Source organism: Tasmannia lanceolata, unplaced genomic scaffold (assembly GCF_043159265.1).
Source record: "Tasmannia lanceolata isolate RefF3 unplaced genomic scaffold, GAP_Taslan_0.1 ptg000013l, whole genome shotgun sequence".
Taxonomy (NCBI): domain Eukaryota; kingdom Viridiplantae; phylum Streptophyta; class Magnoliopsida; order Canellales; family Winteraceae; genus Tasmannia; species Tasmannia lanceolata.
The window spans coordinates 50,566,881-50,592,121 of record NW_027518690.1 but is presented as its reverse complement, the minus strand read 5'-3'; the positions used below and the strand labels follow the sequence as shown (position 1 = coordinate 50,592,121).

General features: G+C 38.7%; 1 protein-coding gene across 2 annotated transcripts; it reads right to left on the bottom strand.

The window, feature by feature from the left end:
* Positions 1-1,199: 1,199 nt before the first annotated feature.
* LOC143890508 (elongation factor G, mitochondrial-like) lies at positions 1,200-24,411 on the bottom strand. Of its 2 annotated transcripts, XM_077395223.1 has the most exons (20): positions 23,898-24,409; positions 23,415-23,636; positions 21,041-21,162; positions 20,794-20,944; positions 20,217-20,288; positions 17,731-17,826; positions 17,520-17,608; positions 14,524-14,590; positions 12,235-12,273; positions 6,315-6,375; positions 6,108-6,217; positions 5,945-6,019; positions 5,769-5,837; positions 5,550-5,671; positions 3,419-3,544; positions 3,205-3,325; positions 2,916-3,016; positions 2,757-2,817; positions 1,762-1,815; positions 1,200-1,531 (listed from the first exon to the last, which is right to left on the bottom strand). In XM_077395223.1, the coding sequence occupies exons 1-20, from the start codon at positions 24,297-24,299 to the stop codon at positions 1,427-1,429; spliced, it is 2,265 nt and encodes a 754-aa protein (XP_077251338.1). In that variant the 5' UTR covers positions 24,300-24,409; the 3' UTR covers positions 1,200-1,426. The 2 variants fall into 2 exon arrangements, with proteins under 2 accessions (XP_077251338.1, XP_077251339.1); XM_077395224.1 differs by lacking the exons at positions 1,200-1,531; positions 1,762-1,815; positions 2,757-2,817 and having other exon boundaries at positions 3,205-3,275; positions 23,898-24,411.
* Positions 24,412-25,241: the final 830 nt, after the last annotated feature.

Here is a 25,241-nt window from a genome sequence, read left to right as displayed (position 1 = left end):
CTACACTCTTCTTATGCACATGCTACTTCTTGGTGGCCCAACATTCTGAGCCGTACAGCATGGCTGGCCTCACAGCTGTCTTATAAAACTTTCCCTTCAGCTTGGTAGGGATTTTACGGTCGCGTAGAACTCCTATGACAGGCTTCCACTTCAACCAACCGGCTCTTATTCTATGGTTAACATCCTCTTCAATCTCTCCTTCCTTACGTAGAATTGAACCAAATACAGTACTACCACCAATGTTTTCAAATTGTTCAGTCCCTACCTTCGCTCAACCGGAACACGTCTTTTGCGAGTGAGAGATGATTCCGACTTTTCTCTGGGAAGTTCGGAATCATGCCACCTTCATGCGATCTGTCATGAGAAATGTAAGCGCATTTCCATGGATTTTTTTTATTATAAATACAACACAATAAAGTCGTACAATGCACTCTCATTCTCCAATCGAATACCAACGAAATGGGAATGAAGTTGTTTGTTTTTCTCATTTTAACCATCACTGCGATTGAAACTACTACGGCAATCTGTTTCCTACCATTCTCTGGCCAAATTGTTGCATATTCTGCAGGTGTGAGGGTGGTGACGATGCCCCCCAACACACACAGACACACCTGTCAATGTACATGACACAACTCTCACCACCGGCAACACCCCTCTCATCCCTGTCGGCAACACCCCTCCCACCACCACTCTCCCACCCATCCCCGGCAGCAACACCCCTCCCACCACAACTCTCCCTCCCATCCGCGGTGGCAACACCCCTCCCACCACCACTCTCACCACCGGCGGCAACACCCCTCCCACCACCTCTCTCTCTACCATCCCCGAAGGCAACACCCCTCCCATCACCACTCTCACCCATCCTCGGCGGCAACACTCGGGCATGAGGGGTGCCTGACACCTTCCCCGAATGTAACCATATCCCTTACTCAAATTTCTATCCAGACCATGCCTAAAAACAGAGTTAGACTACGGGTTCTAGGCCCTGACCTAGATGATAGCTTTGGCCACTGCTCTTCTTATGAAATTAGGATCTTTATCCCAAGTTCATAAGAAACGTAGACACGGGTCCTAGCCCTAACCTAGGTGGTGACTCTGAGAATCTCTTTTCTGTGAAATTCGGATCTTTATCCCAAGTTCACAAGAAACGCAGACATTTACTGCAATATAATTGAGACCTTTTACTTGAAATAGCATAATAAAACCAAGCCAATTAAATACATATCAATAATAATATTTTTACTACTCAACATTATTGGCAGTGCAAAGCACACTCGTTTATGATTATTTTTATTACACGGGCATAAAAAAAATTTCCACATCAACCTCTCATTTTATAATATAATTTAGAAAAACGATACATGTGGGCAGATGCTACCTATAATAATATGAATGAACCAACATAGAGACATACCAGAAACCCCAGCTACTCTGCAGCCTTGCTGGCCTTGTAAGTGTTCACCAGTTGCATCTGTACATCCTGTGAAACTGGCAAGTGCTCTTTGTATTCCATCGTGAACTCACCTTTGCCCTGCATAAACAAATATCACATTCCTCATATCAGAAGAAACCTTACTAGAAAGTTTCTACATATATAGGTATGAGGTGTGCCATCACGGGCCTCAGAAGCAGACAGCTACAGTTATATGTACTACCACTACCAGACATTAAGTCAGTTACGGACCGAGCCCCATATTTTTTAAGTGAACAAATGCACATAGTATTTGGACGACACAAAGATCGCGTTCAAGAATCAATCACCTGTGTCATTGAGCGAAGGGCCGTGGAGTATCCAAACATGTTGTTTAGAGGAACCTGAAACTCGAAACCATTCTTTAACCATCAACTCATGACAAAATCAATGCTAGTCGTGCATACATTTATATGTACTACATTTCCTAAACGTCTTTAAGTGACATGAACAGCACTGGAAACTAAAGTAAAATGAGCAAGGAAAACAATGCTATATAACCTAAATCCAATACGAAAAAGCAATGATTTCTTGGCTGTCATACAAGTTGATATGGAACAGGACATTTCCTGACGTCGTTATCAATAATGCATATGAAACCAAATAAATAGTGGATAAATAAAGATGGACTGCTCTTATGCAAAGCATACTGGAAAAAAAATACAGAAACAATAGGTAATGTCGCATTATAATAAGACACAATGTAGAGAGATCCAAAACGACAAATCAAGAATAGAATGCTGAAGCAGTGGCAAAGTCGGGATCAACATGTAGGGGAAGAACTAAGAAGTAGAACGACCTTCACTAAGTCAAGGGAGAGAATCTGACACCGAGATAATAAAGGTAGGAATACAAGATATAATAACTACATGGGTGTTCAAATCAACATTGACCTCCAGTACATTGTCCATAGAAAAGGTTAAAATTGCCCCGTCACTCTCTCCATTAAAACAGGGCCTACCAATACCCCTAGTGGACTTTCGACTTTCGACCAGGAAAATTACAAGGGCCAACCAAAGCAACTACTCAGTTCGCTATGGAGAATTATTTTTTCATTTTAGAAAAAAAGGATGGAAATCAAATGTACTTCATCTATACACCCAGTTAAGAACCATTTTGAAATAAATTTTTGCAATCCAACCTACACATAATAATGAGTTAATTTTCAAATATGACTACATGAGATGGCAAAGAAGAATAATAACATGATTATCTATAGATAATTCTTGGAAAATATCAAGTTTGGCCCAGTAATGCAATTAGAATAGGATAATATTATACACACATGTGCAGTGATTACGGAATCATCTCCATCCTGGTCATTGCCGACGATCACCCCTTTTCTCCTATCATTTCATAAATACATAGAAACTTAAGCTCAGGGAGTGTGTTAGAAAATCTTAACAAAATGCCAAGAGGAAAGAAAGCATTTAACTGCACTCACTTATTAATGTCACCAGTAACGGTACCCTGGAATTCTGTTGGTACTTTCAACTCCACCAGCATCGTAGGTTCCAATATAACAGGCTTTGCTGCCGCATAACACTGTTGCATAACATGAATACTAATGTGATAATTAAAGAAAGGAAGGTGAGCCCCCAAAAGCCAGATCATCATAAAGTATATAAAATATACTATATTTTTTGAAATGGAAATAGAAAAATGGAATAAAGTAGATACTATATAGTACAGTTCACAATAAATATAGCCCACAAATCAAGAGAGAAGCCGACCTGTCTAAATGCATATATTGCAGCCAATTTAAAAGCAAGTTCACTTGAATCCACAGCATGGGATGCACCATCTGTCAAAACCACACGAATATATTCAACTGGATGCCCTATCAATGAACCCCTGCACAGATTATATTGCATGAGGCATCAAGAAGATTACCAAGACAAATAAATTTGTAAACCTTTTTTTGCAACAAACTACTATATTACTCACGAATTGCTTGCTTCTCTAAAACCCTTCTCAATTGCTGGTATAAAGTTTGATGGTATAACTTGACCAATAATCAAATTCTCAAATTCAAACTTCGTAGATGGATCCATAGGAAGTGGCTCAACATAACTGTTCGTAAAGAAAAGAAAAGAAAATCATGAATTGGATTAATAAAATTGAGCTACCCATACAAATCAGATGCTAGCAATTATATAGTAAATACTGCTTCTTTCATGGATCCTGATTACGAGTTGTCACCTGTGCCAATTTGAGGGAAAGAAGAAATCATACATCAGCCATCATCAAGTATAAAACATTTACGAGGAAAGGATCAAATCATATATCAACCATCATTAAGTATGAAATATTTAAACCAACCAATATAGGGTTCTTCGAGTTTTGAGGTGTGACTACGCTCGTCTTTGCTTGTAGTTTTCCTCTCCATTATCAACAATATCGTGGTTAACAAAAACAAAATGTTGGACCTAGGCTGGGTCAGGGTAAACCCAAATCCATACTATAGGACCCTAAGAAGGCCCTACCATGGTTCCAAGCCTATTACAGGCACTGACAAATTATCAAAGTCTAGCATGTCAAACATAAACGAACGGCCAGCCCAAGCCCAATCTTTCTTTTACGTTCCAAGTTCCAACATATTATTTCAATTTTCAACCCAAATCCTTCCCAAGCGTCATCAAGAAGTGTTTTTGAGATCCGCGGAAAAATTTCTTGGAAAACTTGAATTCCTTGGGAATGGAGTTTTGTGGAAATCAATTTCCTGGAAAATCTCTGCTGCTATTCACATCCTTCAATTTCCTAGAATCTGAATTCAACTGTTTGGTTGACAATTGCATAGGAATTATTTGTCAACAATATGGATAAACAATTCCAGAGGGTTTTCGACATCAATTTTAATTGTATGAAAATTATATGTAATCAGCTGGGCCCTGCTACTTAAACTATCCTCCATCGTGCAATCCTGTATCTTCTCATTAAACATGAACAGTTGATTGTATATTAACTGTCCATTTGCAGACCATGGATTGGAAATATCCATCATCGAGCAATCCAGACCATCCGGTAGGTGGACTTTCTTGTTGACGAAGTTGAAGGACTTTCTTGATGATGTTGACGATTGTATAGTAGAACATGTTTCCAAGCTTGTGGAAGTATCACATCTGAACCTCCCTATGTACTGCAGGTGATACATTCCAAGAAGGATGCAACGGTGGTGTGTGCCTCTGTTACAACGACCACCAGGCTGCTTGATGCAAACCTCCACTTCCTTTGGGCCCTTACACTAATAGGACTAGAATATACCTTGATAATCTCCCTTAGATTATCCCTAAAGAACATTATCCACACTGGTAGGGCCCAGATTACCCCGAGAGATCCCATCAAAGTTTAATTTGATGGAGCCTATCGGAGGAGGATCTAACCAAGCAACAACGACCAGTCAATGATAACAACTAGTAGTCACAGATTTGATGAAATGAAGTTCAATATACATTATGGTCAGCCTCACAAGGCCCAAATGCCCTATTGACACCTATTGTGTTTTAAAGACCTTGGAAGTAAGATATCATTTTATTTACCAAGGAAGTTAAGACTGTGTCCCACAACAAAGTATAAGGTCACAATGTGCGAGAAATCTTTGAAACAAATAAAGTACGCTAGATTCGAAGATGACCATCAAAGAACAGTTAAAAGTTGGTTACAAGAAATAATAGCATTGCTTTCAAAACTTTAAAGTGATTTTCAAGTATCAACTACTTCAACAACAGAAGATATCTAAAGGGAAGTGATATATGGGCACCTTTTTCTTACTTGGGATAGCTCCCTCTTGTGTAAAAGATCATAAATACACTAGAGGGGGCTGTCCCAACTCCCAAGTAAGAAAAAGGGGTAAATATATCATTCCCTATCTAGATTAATGCCACTAAAATGGCTTCCAGGGAAAAAAAGGCTCTAGTTTTCAAATATTAAAAGATGGCCATTTGAAATATTTTGTGAAAATCTCTACATAGTGCAAATCTCAGGTTAACTTGAAATTATCGCCAGCATTTCACCTAAGATAAAAGATAATGAAAAGAAAATAAACATGTATCCTTAAGGATATTAAAACCACGCTTACCCACAGACTCTTCCATATTGACCTTGACCTCCGCTTTGCTTCTTATGCAAATAATCAAATTCAGCACGCTGAGTGACAGTCTCTCTGAAGTTAACACGAGGCTTTCCAACAACTGCGTCAACCTTTAAAAGGAAAACGCACAAAAAAGTCAATAGTTTTAATCTTTACTACAAACCAATTTAAAAGCAGGTCTATACACAGACAGAAAGATGCAGGCACCTTATACTCCCTTCGAATGCGCTCAACATAAATGTCCAAATGCAGCTCTCCCATCCCAGAAATTATTGTCTGTTTTTATGGAAATATGATGTCATTTTTAGTAAGTTAAAAAAGCTTCTTTTAAAATAAATGAAATTCAAAAAAGGTTTTTTAAAAGAAATGAAATCCAAACAAACCTGCCCACTCTCAGTGTCCAAACCAACACGAAAAGTTGGGTCCTCTCTCTGAAACCGATTCAAAGCTTTTGAAAACTGATACAAATAAAAGGAGAATGAGTGTCATTAAAGTAAAGGAACACTCAATATCAATGATGGATTGATTTGGTTGGAAGCAATTTACTTGTCCTCCAAAATCTTTAGATACAGGTGAAACAGCCAAAGACATCACTGGTTCAGGGACATTCATAGAAGTCATAGTGTATCTAACTGAACCATCAGTGAAGGTATCACCTGATAAATGGATCATAAAGTTTAAGTTCACAAGAAATAGAAGCAATAATAAGGCAACTGACAGTGAAATTTAAAGATCATCAAACTCGGGATGTACCTGATGCACAATCTACACCAAATACAGCAACAATTTGACCAGAATGTGCTTCTTGAATGTCCTGTAGTAATCAAATCCACAAAAACACAACGGAATCAGTAAACCATTGGAGGACTTCGAAATAAGTTTTCTTCTTTTTGAGAAGGTAATAAGAATAACATTATGAAAAAGAAAGAGCACGGAAAGGGCAGAGCTTGCCCCACAAAAAAGTGATTCTCTGTGTGCACCATCTTTGGCTAGTGAATCCACTGATTCATTAGCCTCTAAGGATATGGGAAAAAAAACCTCTATAACAGCCGTGAATCTTGTCAACAATATGCCTCCATGGACCCAGGCTTCAAAGGATGGCCCAAGCAATAACATCTGAAGGGTTGCTCTGGTTCCACAAACGCCTGTCAAGATTGTCCACAAAAACTTATAATTTGGTGAGGAGAGCATGCACCTCCGCTTCATTGAGGTTTTTATTACAAATAGGGCCCGAGTAAGCACTAAAAATCTCCCCCTTGTTGTTACGGAACACTCCATCCATGCCCACCTTTCACAGATTACTCAAAGAAGGCCCATCAAATCAAAGCTTGATGAGATTGGGTGGTGGCAGTTTCCACTTTAAAACATTTGTCCAAGTAGGACCCCCCTTCTCATCAGGGTATCTTTCCACTATCTAGATACATGTTGGAACGATCCTTTTCCTCAAACTTACCAAACTAATAATGGTTCTTTTATTGCCCTAAGTTAAGAAACATACAGAACTTTTCCCACAAAGGATCTAATGTTCCTCTCTTTCCAAACAAATCATGCTACTGCAAAAGGAGTAGTACACCAAAGAATGTGACCCAAATCTCCAAAATGGTGACAAAAGCACTCCTCAACAACAAGGGAAATGAAGAAGGAGACATCTAAGTGATATCAAACCATGATAAAATGATGCTTCACACCTTCCTAGCCACATACAATGAAGAAGAGGAAGTTTCAAGAATCCTCAGCCTCCAAGCACATAAGACATCTATTCGTAGGCAAAAATTTCTTCTCCTTTAAGATGCGATTGTGTGCGGATGTTTTGAAGAGTTGTCAACAAAGGCTTTGCAATTTAAGAGGGACAGGAGCCTTCCAAATCCAATTCCAACAAAATTTAGATATCTAGACAAAAAATAAAAGGCCAGCAGCAAACTATCTCACCAAACAACATCTTGAAGACCTGGGGCACAAACCCTATGATCATCAACAGAACAAGAAATAAAAAACTCCTACAATAACCAAAGGAGCTCAATGAGGCAAATAATCTCAACATCCTTAAGGTTTTGATGCAAGACCCATCCACATACAAGTCTCCCTCAACTTCTCCATAGCAAGTTACAATTCACAATCTTTCCCCATGAACAAGTCCAAAGAGACCCAAATATGCATGGCACAATGGGACTCTACCTAAACATAAATATGCCCAAAATCATATACTCTCACCTTGCACAACCATAAACCTAATCCTTTGAAGCAACTCGTGTCTAATGCAAAAGATCGATCACCATGTACAGAAGCTCCACCCCAACCTAACACTCTACCCTGGTCCTCTTTCCGTATTTACCAAAGAGCAACCTCCATTCCCAATGTCCAAAGACAAGGTTTATTTCTCATTCAAAAGTTCCTGAGGCCAAGACCACCGCACTCTTTAAACATACATGCATCCACCCCACATGTTACGTACCTAGTATTGGTCTTTTGTGTTATTTTTTAGATTTAGTAGGACTCTTTGGATAAGGGTTAGTGGTTATATCTTTAAGTGTTTTATAGGATTAGGTCTCCTATTTGTTAATGGTATAAATAAATTGTAATCGGCTATTTTCAAATTAACAAAGAGACTTACCCCAAAACGTGTCTTTGTACACAGAGGAGGAACGACCCTTCCCTCGAAGTGGGTCAAGAGGTCACGTTACGAACCAATCCGGGTTCATAACAATTGGTATCAAAGTAGCACGATTTGGGCTGTGGAGAAGAAAATCGAAGGAGAAATGGATCTGTGGGATGAGATGATAAGAGAGATCAAAATGCAGCTAGCTTCCATGAATGCCAAGTTCAACAAAATGGTACTCTCGCTTGGCGTGAAGATAGAAGAGCCTTCATGTTTGAAGAAGTTGAATGAAGAGCTCAGTGAGAGGATCGTCGAGAAGGCTTGTGTGATGAAAAAGAAAAGAAGAAACAGAAAAAGGGGAGAAAAGAAGAGAGAGAGAAAGCAGACAGAAGAAAAGGAGAAAATGGCACAAAAGAAAGGTCATCGCAGAAGAGTCTACCATTCCTCTTCCTCTCAATCTATTTAACACAATCGAATAGATTTTCACTCACAACCATCCGTCCATCAAAATATAAATTACTTCAAAAATGCACAACCGATGAGCTTTGATGAATGGCTCGATGAGATCATGATGACAAATCACAAGACGAAGAGAAGAAGAAAATGAGTACAAAGAAAAAAAGAAAACGAAGAGAGAAAAGAATTTTGAAATGGCCTGCACTGGAAGATTTCATCTTTCACATATCGGCTTAATCTCCAACCTTGAGGACAAGGTTGATTTCAAGGGAGGTGGAATGTTACGTACCTAGTATTGGTCTTTTGTGTTAGTTTTTTTATTTAGTAGGACTCTTTCGATAAGGGTTAGTGGTTATATCTTTAAGTGTTTTATAGGATTAGGTCTCTTGTTTGTTAATGGTATAAATAAATTGTAATCGGCTATTTTCAAATTAACAAAGAAACTTTTCCCAAAATGTGTCTTTGTACGCAGAGGAGGAACGACCCTTCCCTCGAAGTGGGTCAAGAGGCTGATCTTCCCTCTAAGAAGATCAAATCATGTTACGAACCAATCCGGGTTCGTTACTAAATCTAAAAACTAACGCAAAAGACCAATACTAGGTACGTAACAATCCACCTCCCTTGAAATCAACCTTGTCCTCAAGGTTGGAGATTAAGCCAATATATGAAAGATGAAATCTTCCAGTGCAGGCCATTCCGAAATTCCTTTCTCTCTTCGTTTCCTTTTTTTCTTTGTACTCATTTTCTTCTTCTCTTCGTCTTGTGATTTGTCATCATGATCTCATCGAGCCATTCATCGAAGCTCCTCGGTTGTGCATTTTTGAAGTAATTTATATTTTGATGAACGAATGGTTGTGAGTGAGAATCTATTCGATTGCGTTGGACAGATTGAGGAAGAGGAATGGTAGACTCTTCGGCGATGACCTTTCTTTTGTGCCTTTTTCTCCTTTTCTTCTGTCTTGCTTTCTTTCTCTCTTCTTTTCTCCCCTTTTTCTGTTTCTTCTTTTATTTTTCATCACACAAGCCTTCTCGACAATCCTCTCACTGAACTCTTCATTCAGCTTCTTCAAACATGGAGGCTCTTCTATCTTCACGCCAAGCGAGAGTACCATCTTGTTGAACTTGGCATTCATGGAAGCTAGCTGCATTTTGATCTCTCTTATCGTCTCATCCCACGGATCCATTTCTCCTTCGATTTTCTTCTCCACAGCCCAGATCATGCTGTTTTGATACCAAAAAACTCTTTGGATAAGGGTTAGTGGTTATATCTTTAAGTGTTTTATAGGATTAGGTCTCTTGTTTGTTAATGGTATAAATAAATTGTAATCGGCTATTTCCAAATTAACAAAGAAACTTATCCCAAAACGTGTCTTTGTACACAGAGGAGGAACGACCCTTCCCTCAAAGTGGGTCAAGAGGCTGATCTTCCCTCTGAGAAGATCAAATCACGTTACGAACCAATCCGGGTTCGTAACACCCCACCCCCCTCACAAGATGTCTTACCTCTCATCTTTTCTTCCTTTTCCATAAGAAATCCCTCTAAAGCTTATCAACCCTCTAGCAATCTTGATAGGAATTTTGAAAAGTCATAAGTCTGCGCGAAGATCAGTCAAGAAGATCTTAATAAGGCTGATTTAATTATGGAACGAGAGAGAGAGTTCCAACACCAAGAGGTATCTGAATATTAGTGATCCGCAAAGCCTCATCTTGCACCCGAAAATCCCCGCTAACTCGGTCAAGCTTTCATTAGAAACATTAACCCCTAATTAGACATTCTTCCCAATATCGATCCTCAATATCAAAACATTTCAAACAACATAATAATATTCCTTGTTGAGAATCTGAATCATCCAAAAAATCAACCTATGATCTAAAAACTGGAGATGGGCATTAGCTACAACAAATGAAAGCCTTCTATCAGCCTACACACCTCCACCCTCTTCGTCAACTGGCTAAAAGCCTTCACGAACCGAATTAAACAAAAACAGAGAAAGATGATCACCTTGCCTCAGGCCTCTAGAGCTCTTGAAGAAATTGAACAAGAAACAACCTCCAATATGGAAAGGAAAAAACCCCGTAATTACTTATTCCATCGCACTTTAAGGTCCATTCTACCTATAATGTAGTATACAAAATTCCAATCAGCTTTCTCAAAGTCAATCTTGCAAAGCATATCGGCCTCACCACCTTTCTTCCAAGATCAAGGCATTCATTGGCAATAAGGCCGCCTCCAATATTTGGCACCCCTCAGAAGAGGTCCCTTGAATAAAAAAAGCCACCTCCCCAACCACCAAGTTAGTCTTCTAGCTAACCCATTGGCTATAATTTTGCAGACGGGCCCGCATAAGACTAATTAGCAAAAAAACTTTAACCTCAACTACACTATTCTAAGGAATAAGGGTAATCAAAGTAGCACACGCCTCTTCGGAACCAAAACATTGAGCATAGAACTCCTCCAACACTTCTTTTTTTTAAATGAAACTCCTCCAACACGTTACAAGTCCAGCCTTAATCAAATCCCAATTATCTTGGCATAAACAGGGATAGCAAAACAATCTAGACCTGGGAATTTGTCCCTATCCATTGAGAAACCACTTTCAATGACTCTTCACAGAAACCTTTCCAACCATCAAGCTTTCTCAAGAAACATCAAGAGGAAATCCAAACTGACAAGCACATGCTATCTTTGTCAAGAACTTTGATTTTTTTTTAAAGCTGATTCCATTAAAAGGAAAAAAGGCACGAATGAAAAAAGGGGAAGATACAACTAGGGATGAGACAGCCCTAGCACATACAGAAAACAAGGCAAATAGAACCTAATAAAAAGGATAACTACAACGGTGAGAATCTCGGTCAGTTCCAGCTTTTGCCATATCCGCTATTTTAATGGTCAATCTGCAGATGTGAATAAATTCAATCTGCTTCTCTTCTTTTATGTTTCAGGCGTGATTGACGTTATTAGTGAACCGCCAAGGACCCGCCGCACTACTAATCGACCATGACGTTCACCGATAACCTTCAACTTGGAACCTTTCATGTTGACGTGTTTATGGCAAACAAATTCTTGAGACCTTCCGTAAGGGCTTTAAACTCAGCTTCATTGGAGCCTACAACCCCAATGGGGCCTAAAAATACTTTGAGGATCTCACTTGTATGATTACTAACGACGCCTCCAATATCAGTTGGACCAGGATTTCCTTTCGAACTTTTCCTTCAAAGATGAGCTTGATAGAGTTGAGAGGAGTGGGGATCCACCTCGAACAGCTATTTTTTTTAAGGCCTTTGTCGTTAAGTACTTCCTGCCAACATCTAATTGTATCTAATACAGCATAAGACCAATTCCTAAAATCAGCTCTTGTCTCTAATTAACTATATCCACTTTGATGGATAAAATGAGCTTTTCAATGCTGGTTTCACAATCCTCAAGAACTTTGATTTAAGTGTTTTAAATGGGACATATCGCTGATTAAATTTCAAAAAAGGTGGAACTTTGAAATGTGTGCTTTCCAAAGGACACATTTGTAAATTTTTGAAACCACATACATTTAATTTTTCGAAATGGTGAAGATTAAGTATTTTCCTTGAAATAATTTAATGATTTAAAGAGCATATAAAACTAACCTCCATCTCATTAGAATGCATCCGAACTAAGCGAGGAACCTGAAATGAAAATGAAGTCAAACTATAGTAAGTAGTTATGAAGGGGAAAAGTTCCTGAGTGTACACACAGGGTCACAAAGCTTATGACTTGCATAGCACAAAAAAAGGTGTGCATATAAAAGAAAAGGAGATTAACTAAATATACACTCATTGTTTAGAAGAACTACTCATAACTTCTAAGAAAGGAGAAACTATTAGTACCTTTTTTTATTTCTTTTCAAAACCTTACCCAATATGGATATGATAGTGACAAACAAAAAGCCCATGTCAAAACAGTGTTGTCTTGGAGCAAGCCCTCTATCTTTCCCATCAGAAAACAAAATTGAAAGAGGTATCAATGTCAGAGTTGAAGGAGAGAGTGTTGGTGCTAGGTTCAGATTTTCCTCCCTGGATTCTATTGTTGCTTCAAGAGGGATGTTGTGATGCTTGTGATTGAGGAGGATGTTGTTGGTGCATTTTCTGTGTCAGTCGGATTAAAGAGCGTGACTGACAACGTTCAGTGGGAGTTCTTGGCAAAGTATGGGCCCAATGATGCCACTCTTCAAGCTTCCATGTGGGCTGAGCCGGATTCAGTTTATAATGAATGGAAGGTCACTTAGTGTATTGAGGGTGACTTTAATGTACAAGGTTTGCTCACGTCAGAACACGCATCACTCGGGTAACGACTACCATGACAGCATTTCTATCTTTGTGGACTGTAATGCTAGAGTTGATCTGCCTCTCACGAGAGCTTGCTTCACTTGGGAGTGCAATTAGGATGGTTAGTGCAAGTGTCGGCAAGATACGTTCTGGATTTGTCCTCAGTAGTGCGCTCATTTCCCCAGAACTATCCAGATAGCTCTCCGTAAACCGATCTCGGATCATTGCCTAATCCTCTTGGATCCCAGGATAGGTTCTTACGGCCCATCCCCATTCTAGTTCGAGCTTGCTTGGTTGGAGGGGCGAAAGATGTTGGATACATTGGAGTGGTGGACTAAGGTGATGGTTGGTGGGCCAACAAATGTCAGAGTTGTGCAAAAAATATTGGGAAGTGATATATTTGCCCCCTTTTCTTACTTGGGACAGCCCCCCTTAGTATAAAAGAGAAGTCATAAATATACAAGAGGGGCTGTCCCAAGTAAAAAAAGGGGGCGAATATATCATTTCCCGAAAGATTTTTCACATATAAGGCAGGGCAGTGGGATAAAGAGTAGGAGGGTTAATAAAGAAGCAAAAGGGTGTTCTTTAAGTTTAAGGAAATACCAGTGCACTTGATGGCAACATGATGGACCTCTTGAGGAAGGTGAGAGGGCAGAAAGGGCTCATCATAATAAGTACAATAGAATCATTTTGGAGAAGTTAAAATGGCACCAGAGATCAAGAACTAAATGACTAGGAGGGGGATAAGAATATGGCCTATTTTCATGTTATAGCAAGTGCCAGGAGGTGGTCGAATAGCATTCAGCCATTGTTGATTGATGGAGAGAGATGTGATGATTATCTTCTATTTCTACTAAGATTGTTTGATTCTATGATTGCCTTGTCACTCCAGTGTAACTTTCCCCTCTTCGAAAAGGATTCAGTGTAGATGCCTAATCCAACTTCTATGACAACCTCATACTCTAAAATTTCAGTTTAAAATGAGTCAATAATCCAAATTCAGGTCAATCTGACTTCTATTTAAAAGGATTCAAAACTAGGAAACATTGCTTAGAAAAACATTCAAAAACTCGGACTCAAATTTGAATATCAGCAACTCCATATTTCTACAAAATTAAGTTGATAACCTTTGGAAATGCACCCAAGAGCCAACTCATGTGACAACACTCTCCTATGCTTCAAAGATGCACGAAAGGTGTTGAAATTGTGACCTAAATACCTTAGGCACATGGTTTGGCTGGTAACGCAAGCTTCACAACCCTCAACCTCATGAATAGAAGGGAGTTGCACGACAGAATACCTAGGGTCTTCCTACCATAAGCTATCCTCCCACAAAGGCCACAACTATAAGCTGACTTGACTATGGATCAAATGGAGTGGCATGAAAGCGAGAACAAAACCCTAAAGATATTAGGTACAATTCATAACAAGGTAAAATTCAACATAAAAATGAAATCAATTTTTTAAATTAATGATAGAATGAAAGCATACAAAGCTGAGAATACAATTCTAGCAATGTGAATATGATTTTTGTATCAACATATCATTAGCTCAATATTTCTCTTAATAAACTTCAAAAGTGAAACGTTACACAATCAAACCAAAGCTTACTTTAATCTTCTTCCCCGTGTTTACGTTGATTATAAAATCACCCTTGCGAATGATGCCCTCATAGATTCTGCCATCACAAAACAATAGCATCTATCATAAACCTTTTTCTCAACAAATTCTGCTTATTTTTCATGAAAAAAGAACTTCTACACGCCCGCGCCCACATACATACATGCATACATGCATGCAAGATACATACATGCATGCATACATGCAAGATACATACATGCATGCATACATACATACGTATATATATATATATATATATATATATATATATACAAGGTTATCAAAATCGTACGATTTACGATTCAAATCGTACGATTTGAATCGGATCGTATGGCAAACGATTCAAATCGCAACAGTGAATCGTACGATTCATACTTGAATCGTACGATTCGATCTTGAATCGTACGATTCACTTGAATCGTACGATTCATTTAGAAAGTGTATTTTACCTTATTTTATATGCCTTTTTTAGTGTATTTTACCTTATTTTATATGCCTTTTTTAATGTTATGATTCATGGTTCTTCCTGCTGCTACTCTTTCCTCTCCTGTACTTCTCTCTACTTTCCTGTACTCGGTGTTTACATGTAAATCATTTAAGTAGATTTACTTAAGATTTACATGTAAATAACGGAATACCCCCCTTTTGGATTTATTAAAAATAGTTTCAACACCCAAATCTAAAAGGAAAAAAAGTCAACTCTCCAGTTTTAGTACAAAATTCAAAGAAAAATGGTCGGGTCTAAATTTTAACTTTCTTAACTTCCAAACGGTGGGGTATTTTTCAAATTTTAAAAATTCATAAAATCTATTTTGTCCAAACATTATTAAATCCCAAAAGTCCGGTAAAAAAAATCTCATAATTTGGTCTCTAAAAATTATTCATCTTGTCAGGCACTGGTCAACACACTGGTGACAGACTTTTTTTTCTAATGAATGATGTATTGATGCCTCATGTTATGAAATATGGAACTTAATCACTTATGAAATGAAGAGTAATAATTTTTCCTATTTTTTATTATTTTTTCTGATTTTTATATATAAATCTGAAAAATCTTACGATTTACGATTCGATTTACGATTCGATACGATTCGACCCCTCTTACGATTTACGATACGATTCCGATTTTCAGAACATTGTATATATATATATATATATATATATATATATATACATATATATGTATATACATATATATGTATATACATACATGCATACATGCATGCAAGATACATACATACATGCATATATATATATATATATATATATATATATATATGAGAGAACATTTCCTACACACTTGTGTAGGTAAGTTACCTACACACTACCTTAAAATACAGTGGGGGCCCACATTGTTTGGGTGATCCAAACCATTCATTTGAATGGTCCTCACATAGATAGGGTGTCCACAAAAAATCAGATCCATAGGATCATCCTAACCATTCAAACTATGGAGGCAAAAAATGGACTAATTTGTGAAGGGTTGGGATGATCCTAGGGTTGGGATGATCCTAACCATTCATACACGTCCATTTTACCTCCACAAATCGTAGGGTTGGGATGATCCTATGGATCTGATTTTTTGTGGACACACTATCTATGTGAGGACCATTCAAATGAATTGTTTGGATCACCCAAACAATGTGGGCCCCCACTGTATTTTAAGGTAGTGTGTAGGTAACTTACCTACACAAGTGTGTAGGAAATGTTCTCTCTCTCTCTCTCTCTCTCTCTCTCTCTCTCTCTCTCTCTCTCTCTCTCTCTCTATATATATATATATATATATATATATATATATATATATTATATGTGTGTGTGCTTTTAGGGGCATGATTGTTTCCACTTTTCACCATACACACACCTTTGGAGTGGTTTTACGACCATTGAACCATGTTGTCTTTAGTCATAAACATAGTTGCCAGAGTAGGATGCAAATGCAATTATTAGTGTGGGAGGCAAAAGCAGGAAGTGAGAACTCAGAAAGAGAAAATATGGGAGAAAGCTCTAAGTGACGAAGAAAGAAAATAGGAAACGTGTGAGAAGAACCATGGACAACGATCATGAAGTATGTATGAAGGATAATGGGAAGCGAATGAGAATTCTATAGGAAGAGATATGATAAGAAAGGGTGACTGTAGGTTAGGATTACTAGTTAAGGAGAGGACTTCATGGTTTATTACAGTTATAAGTTCTACGGGTTTGAAAGTTTAGAGATTGACCTTTTAGTCATTGAGATTAAATGTTACAGCATATTAAAAATTTACCCTTAGGAGTTGTGATATAATTTTGAAGAAAAATTGACATAAGTTTTATTTGATAGTGAGCATAAGTTTTTTAATTTTTAAATACCCTATATGGGAGTGAACTTGATCTAACATGAACATTTCAAGGGTTAAATACACTCACTTGGAATTAACAAAAGGCAAAAAAAATTCTTCAGAAATGCGCACGCAGTTAACTAGGAAGTATACTCTTAATTAAGTGGAAGCATGCTAGATTAAATTTGGGAAGCGAGAAGAATTCAATTTAGCTTCCAAAGCGAGCTTCTAGCCTTCCTAGGGAGCAAGGTTTTAAATTTTGGTTTCGGAGGTAATTTCAGCCCTATCCGAAACCAAAATTTTAGCCGAAATTCGGTAAAGGGCGCTCGAAATGTTGTTTTTTGGGCCGAAACTACCGAAATTTCGGTAATTTAGGCTGAAATTCTATGAAGGATTAAAAAACTAATATTTTATCTTAAATTTTGCCGAAATTTGGTACGTTTCAGGAATTTCGGTTTCGGTGTTGACCGAAATCCGAAATTTCGGTTTCGGTGTTGACCGAAATCCGGAATTTCGGATTTCGGTCAAAATTTAAAACCTTGCTAGGGAGCTTCTAGTGACTATGGTCATACACCACTCGTGTGTGTGTGTGTGTGTGTGTGTGTGTGTGTAATGAAGATTAATTCAGCTGACCATCATTGACATAGAAATAAAATTAAGTAGCCATACCTTAAATAAGTTAACTGCCCAAAGCGGCCTTCTTCCAATTTGAAGGCCAGCGCGACAAGAGGTCCAAGTGGAGTTCCAGATAGCAAAACCTATGAGTGGAAGATCCAGGAAAAACTATTTTACCATCATGTCCTGGACTTCAAAATGAAAACAAAGAAACGCAAAATTGAAACATTACCCACATATAAATGGGAAATTATAACTCTAGTACCTTCTCTTCATTCTTGGTTTGGTCAAGGGCGTGGCTACCAACTTCAGTGGGGCAAGGCAAGTAGTTAAGGACCCCGTCCAGCAGAGGCTGTACACCCTGTAGACCAGAAAATGTGGCAGACAACAATTGTAACTAAATAGACCTCTTGTTGAACCATTTCTTTGTAATACAGTTCAATATTTTCGTCTAATTAAAAAAAATTAAAAAACAAGAACATTTTATGTGCATGGGCACATTTAGGATGTCATAAAGTCAATCATAAATTATCCAAAAGAGGGAATAAAGCATACTCAACTCAACTCAACTCAACTCAACTAAGCCTTTGTCCCAAACTAGTTGGGGTCATCTAATGAATCCTATAGAAAATTTTCATGAAGAAAGTGAACGGATCTACCCGGTTCAAATTGACTAAGTCTAATCCTGACACTAGTTGGGTTTGTCTACATGGATCATTTTCTTCCATTCTATCCTATCCAAGGTCATGTTCTTTGTTAAGTTCCTAGCCCTCAATTCTTTCCTCACTGTTTCTACCCAAGTTGTTTTTGGTCTACCCCTACGTTTTTTTACTCTATCAACTTGGCACGAGTCACTTCTTCTCACTGGAGCATCCAAAGGCCTACGTTGGATATGCACAAACCATCTTAACCGGTGCTCTCTCATCTTCTCCTCAATTGGTGCAACCCCCACCTTTTTACGGATGACTTCATTTTTAATTCGATCTAACCTTGTGTGGCCGCACATCCATCTAAGCATTCGGATCTCCACTACACTCATCTTATGCACATGCTGCTTCTTGGTGGCACAACATTCTGAGCAGTACAGCATGGCTGGCCTCACAGCTGTCTTATAAAACTTTCCCTTCAACTTGGTAGGTATTTTACGGTCGCACAGAACTCCTGAAGGGTCAAAGTAGAAAAAATCAATTCCCACGGTTGTAATACATAAACCATAAAAGGGTCAAAATATTTCTTTGAGGATCAAGAATTGTATTTCTCCATAGATGATGATCCAAAGCAGAAGCCAATCAAAAAAATGATCCAAAGCAGAACGCATTTTTTTGAGAGGGGGTAAATTGAAGGGAGCCCTTGCAAAAACCAGATAAAAGGGCACTCCCACTAGACAATCTCACCAAAGTGCATTTATAATGACACGGAAAAATATAAAACTAAATGAATAATAAATCCACTTTGGTGAGATTGTCCAATGGGGATGCCCTTGTAGCTGGTTTTTGGCAAGGACGCCCTTTAGTTTAGCACTCCTCTCATATGAAATATTATTAAATCAAAGAGGAAAAGGGGGACCCCCAAGGACTGAGAAGGTCACCAATCATACAAAGAAAAGGGAAAAGAGAAAAATTAAAATAAAAGGGAGCAACAAAGGCCCCATCAAGGGGAGAGGAAATCACACATCTCCATATTGGTCCTCTCCATTCCTAAGTGAGCCATTTAATATGCATCGTTATTTGTTGAATGCCAAACATGCTGGAACTTCACTTGATGATCCTCCACGCAATCCAAAATTTTATCACTGGAATTGGCGAATCTCCATGATATCGGACCTCTCTGTGTCAACCATCTTATCAAATTGAGAGAATTGCCTTCAACAATTAATCTATCTCTTGCCTCCCAACCTGTCAAATCCCATGAAGGGATGGCGCACACTTTCACTTCGTTTGAATCTTTTATCCCGATTGTACCAGAGTAGGCCCATGTAGTCCTAAATTTATGTCTCAAAAGGCCACACACACAGTAGGGCCCAGATTTCCCAAGGCTGGAGCAATCAAAATTCAGCTTTACCATCCCGGTAGGGGGGGAGGGTCCAATGCGGAGTGCAGCAAGAGAACTCCTCCCTATTGACACAGATATCCAACAAGCAACGTTGCAATGTAGTTTCTGAAATTCCTCGGACATGAAGATCGAGCCCTACCCATTTCGCCACCATCGACTTAACCTGTTGGAAAGCCATTTGAGGCTGTCATGTTTTACACTCGAATAAGCATTTGTTTCTTTCTTTCCATGTCAACAAAAGCAAAACACATTAGCTTGAACAAATTCCCAAGGAAAATAATGTTAAAGAAGGATTTAAAAATAGAGCCTTAAGACAAGTCTAATGCCCCATTCCACTCTACCCCAGGGACGATTGGCTTAAAACTATCCTTCAGTGAATAAAATAAATTAGAACTGATAAATATATAGTTTCAAAAATACAAAATGCAATGGATAATTTGCTTAATTATATTAACAATATGAAAATTGCTATTTGGATAAAAGAGAAGGTAACTTGATAAGCCCTAGGTTACTGATGTCATCCAACACACTTTCACATCTTCATATGCATTACAACAAAATTCCTTGATAAATTTCGACCATATGAACTACGAACTTTAGATTCGAAAGATATCTAAATGGAAATAACTGGTCAAAGTCATATGAAACTTATAATAAAAAGAACTTAAGTACAACTACCAACATCGATGTTCCGAGTACCTTATTTTTGAATGCACTGCCCATGAACACAGGCACAAATTTGCGTGCTATTGTAGCCCTGCGAATCGCCATCTAATAGAAAGTGATAAGGATAAATTTTAGTATGAGAAGAATCACAAGATAAACACAGATCAATATTATTTATTGAACATAAAATAATATTATAACAGAAAAGTAAAGGAAATTCGTTCTATATTTTTCTCCAGAAATGTGGGGTGATATTTCTAAAGCTAGAAATAGACTGGCAAGAAAAAGAGGATGATGAGTAAAGTCCTGAAACTACAAAGTTTATATGATTTAAAGAAAGATATAAAACAAGAGGAAAGAGAGATAAATCATATGCTCTGAAAAATCCAACAATCAATTCATTATAGAGGATGGTAAAACAGTAAAAAACGATAACAAATAGGACTAGCTGAGTATAAGCACATCCAGAATAACAAGATGCAAGTCATAGGGGGGTTTTAATTCTGCCCAAAAGTTATTGCAGGAGGGTTGTCTATCACCAGCACATCAAAAAACAAGGAAAAGGCATGAGATTGCAAAGCTTACAGGAAGAACCCTTTTCTAAACGCACCTCAAGGTCATCGGACGATATGGGGTCATCATTGAGAAAAGATTCAGCAAGTTTATCATCCACTTCGGAGACAACTTCTATTAGTTCACGCCGCTTTTCTGTGACTAATGCTTCCAAATTGGCAGGCACATCAGAGGTGACAATTTCTTCACTGCAAATCGAAAGAAAATTAGGCAGATAACATTAAAGATGTAAACTAATGTTCATTTAAGGAAGTAAGAAAATAAATTAGCATCATGCAACAGACCCGTTGGCACCATGAAAAAAATAAGCCTTCATCTTCACAAGATCCACAAGACCCTGAAATTCCTCTTCCAATCCAATTGGCACTTGCACTGCAGCACTGTGATGCCGGAGCTTAGACCTTGCCTAGAAAAGAAAATATCTCTAATATAAGATAATAAACACTGAAACTGAGTTTCCAACGGCAATGTGTACCACTTATGACTAGGAGAATATTTTAAAACTATGGTATCTGTTAACTTACCAACTTCTCCAATAGCTTAAGCTGTTAGAGAAAGGCGTTATTTATCTTTTATACTTTAACACTCCCCCGCACATGTGGCCCACTTGGCAAACACGTGGCACATGTGGTCCCACTTTGGGCCGACCATCGCATGTGGATTTTTGCTATCCGGGAGGTTTGAACTCGAGACCTTTGGCTCTGATACCATGTTAACTTACCAACTTCTCCAATAGCTTAAGCTGTTAGAGAAAGGCGTTATTTATCTTTTATACTTTAACAGTATCAATTATTCGTACCTAGAGCAAATACATATATTTTTAAACAATAATAAGTATTTTCATGGATACTGGACAAAATAACAGATCCCATTCTTAATTAATGCGGTAAATCAACATGCTACAAGCTCAGATAATGAATTTGGGAAGCAAAACATGAAACGGAAGCAAGAAATGGGGCAAAAAAAGAGGGAAAACAAGAAATGGAGAGGCGACAGGAGAATGTATGAGAAACAAATTGAGAAAAACAAGAAACATCTGGGAAACAATAGGGGAGCATTGAACAAAACACATATGAAACACGAGAGAAAACACCTGCAATGTGCGGAAAACACTTACAAATGTGTATATAAAGTGCTTCCAAAGCGTAAGAAAAACAGGAAAACAACTCTAATGCATGTATGAAGCACTTCCAAATTGCCATAAAGTGCTGCTAAAGCACGTATGCAATGCCATAAATGCCTCTTAAAGCGTATAAGATGAATGTAAATGTACGAGATTTGTCTATGAAAAGATAAGATCCCACAATTTCAAATCAAATGCAATCAAACCCATGATAAAAGGCTTGGACAGACTTGTTGAACAGAGAAGCTAGCCGAGGGATGGATTTATTGGCCATTGTTCCTGTTAAAGTATAAATGATTAAATAAAGCCTTCTCCAACAGCTTAAACTTTTGGAGTAACTGGTTGTTTCACATGGTATCAGAACAAAGGTCCTGAGCTCAAACCTCCTTGATAGCAAAAATCCACATGCAAAGGCCAAACCCAAAAGAGGGACCAGATGTGCCATGTGTAGGCCAACCCTAAAAAGAGGGGCCACACGTGAAGGGGAGTGTTCAAGTATAAAAGATTAAATAACGCCTTCTCCAACAGCTTAAGCTTTTGGAGTAACTGGTAGTTTCACAGTTCCAATTGTCGAAGGTTTGGACAGACCGTTGATATGAGAGGAGAACACAAGCGTTTCTGAAGGCATAAGTGGGATAGAAGAAAAGATCACCTATGATCTTGTCGAAAATCGCAAATTGGTGATCAGCAGAGCGCTAGGGCCTTCCTTCAAAGGCCTAGAGGCGGAGGCCAGACTAATGCTTTACAGGGTCGAGTTTCAGGACAGAAACTTGAAAGATATGTTCGATCCAGCAAGAAACAAAAGAGCCAGAAGAATGCTCAAGAAGATGGTCAAACTCCAATCGAACGTGAATTATGAAAATGAGTCTACTAGCTGAAGCAGTGGTTGCACTATAGCTAGAACAAGTAGCAACAGGCGAACGGTAGGTAGTTCTCAACAAGATGTGTGTCAATGAAAATTATTTGCTGGAATGTGAGAGGGTTAGGATCCCCAGAAAAGATTGCCAGTGTTAAGTAAATGTTGAGGATCAATAAACCTAGGATCTTCTGTTTTCAGGAACAAAATTACTTAGATGTAACGCATCTTTGCTCAGAGAGTTGGGTTGCAATCCGAGGTTCTTCTTATATAGACAACTCCAAATCCGGCCTTTTTTTGTTTTGCACACTCCTTCCTGATTAATGAGATGTTTAATTTTTTTGCTTCCTCTTTATCGTCCCAAAGGTAATCCCATTTGAAGCATTTCAATCCTCTTGGCTATGAGCAAAACCGGGATTGCCTTAGTAGATTTCTGGCATGCAGATATCAATCCAATAAAGAAAACATACGAGCTTAATCAAAACAATTGATATAACCTATCAAGTCAATTTCTTTTTAAAAAGAAAAAAATGTGAACAATGCCATGCAGGTTTCTGCCTTTCTGGAATGCAGCAAATGCTTCCAACCGTCTTTTGGGGCCTTACGAGAAGTGATGCCAAAACTAAACAATTGATTACAACCGTCTTTTGGGGCTTTATCAAAATCATTGACTAATTACCTGGTTGAGAACTTTCCATGGATCAGCTCCCATCCGATCAAGTTTGTTAATAAACGCAAGTCTTGGAACCTCGTATCTTCTCATTTGGCGATCAACAGTAATCGATTGACTTTGCACTCCACCCACACTACAGAGGACAAGTATGGCACCATCAAGAACACGCAAAGCTCTTTCAACTTCAATGGTGAAATCTACGTGGCCTGGAGTGTCAATTATGTTAACCTGCATAAGTCCAGATCAGTCAAAAAAGTTAGAAGACGAAAAAACGACTCATCCACTAAAGTAGAGAAAAATCCACTGCTACAAAAACGCTAACGAAGGTGAAAAACAGCAAAAATTCAGATAACAAAGACATAAGACGAAACGCCCAACTTGAGCTCAACATCAAACTATCACACTGGAAGATTAGAAAAGTTAAAAGAAGGAAAAAAAAACTAACGGCAAAAAATTAAATTGAGAGAGAGAGAGAGAGAATTATGTAACCTGATAACCGTTCCAGGTACAGTACGTCGCAGCAGATTGAATAGTAATCCCCTTTTCCCTCTCTAAATCCATGGAATCCATCTTAGCTCCAACCCCATCTCTTCCCCTAACTTCATGAATCTCATGAATCTTTCCTGTGTAAAACAGGATCCGCTCGGTCAGAGTCGTCTTTCCCGAATCGATGTGAGCGGAAATTCCAATGTTCCGAACCTTCTCCAGTGCTTCCTTCCAAAACGCATCCTTTTCGTCCTTCACACGTGCCAAATTCCCCGTCGAGAATCTACGGCCGCGCGTATTTTCCAAAATGAGAAGCGCAAATGACGATGAAGAGCGGAGAGAGGTGGAGAGGGTTTTCTCTCCGCAGAGGGCGTAGAGAAGACGGGTTGCAGAAGATCTCACCATTCTCCTTTTTGTCACTGTTTCTTCCGCTTCCGCTAAAACCCTAATTTGCTAAAACCCTCGCCACCCTAATCTCCCTCCTCCCTCACAGACGGACCTAATGGTCGCCAGGTTTTCGAAACGTCTCATATATCGCGTTTTTTATCGGCTAAGCAGTCACTCCTTTGGACGCCTCCCCTGACGGCCCACTAACTAAAAAGTGATAGGCCCCACCATAGGATGATCCAAACCATCCATTTGATGGCCCACAAGGTAAATAGGTTGCCCCTCAAAATATCATTTCCAAGGGATGATCCTAGCCCTCCGATCTAAAGATAAAATGCAAGTTATGGAAACCCCTATAGATTGGAGGGTTGCGATCATCCCATGGAAATGATTTTTGCAGCACAACCTATTTACATTGTGGCGCAGAAGTGAATGAACAAAAGTTAAGGAAAACAGCCGCAGAGATATTCCCCCCAGCCCCACTCTACAGTCGGTCTCCCGCCATGAACGGTTCATGAGCCCAACAATTAATTTGTTTAAATCTTTGAGCAAGGTAGGCCCCATCCATGTTTTTCAAAATGTACCATACGGCCAACACCATAAGATGATCCAAACCGGCCATTTGATGGGCCACATCGTAAATAGGTTTTATCCCAAAAAATCATTTCCACAGGATGATCGCAACCCTCCGATCTAAAGAGAAACTGCATATTAGGGAAACCTTATAGATCAGAGGGTTGTGATTATCCTGTGGAAATGATTTTGGGGGCACGACCTCTTTACGTTGCGGCCCATCTAATGGACGGCTTGGATCATCCTATTGTGTGGACCGTACACTTCATTTTGAAAAATATAAGTGGGGCCTACAATTGGGCCTTAATGTTACTGTATGACCTGAACCATAGGATGATCCAAACAATCCATTTGATGGGCCACAATTAGACCTGGCAAACGGGTGGA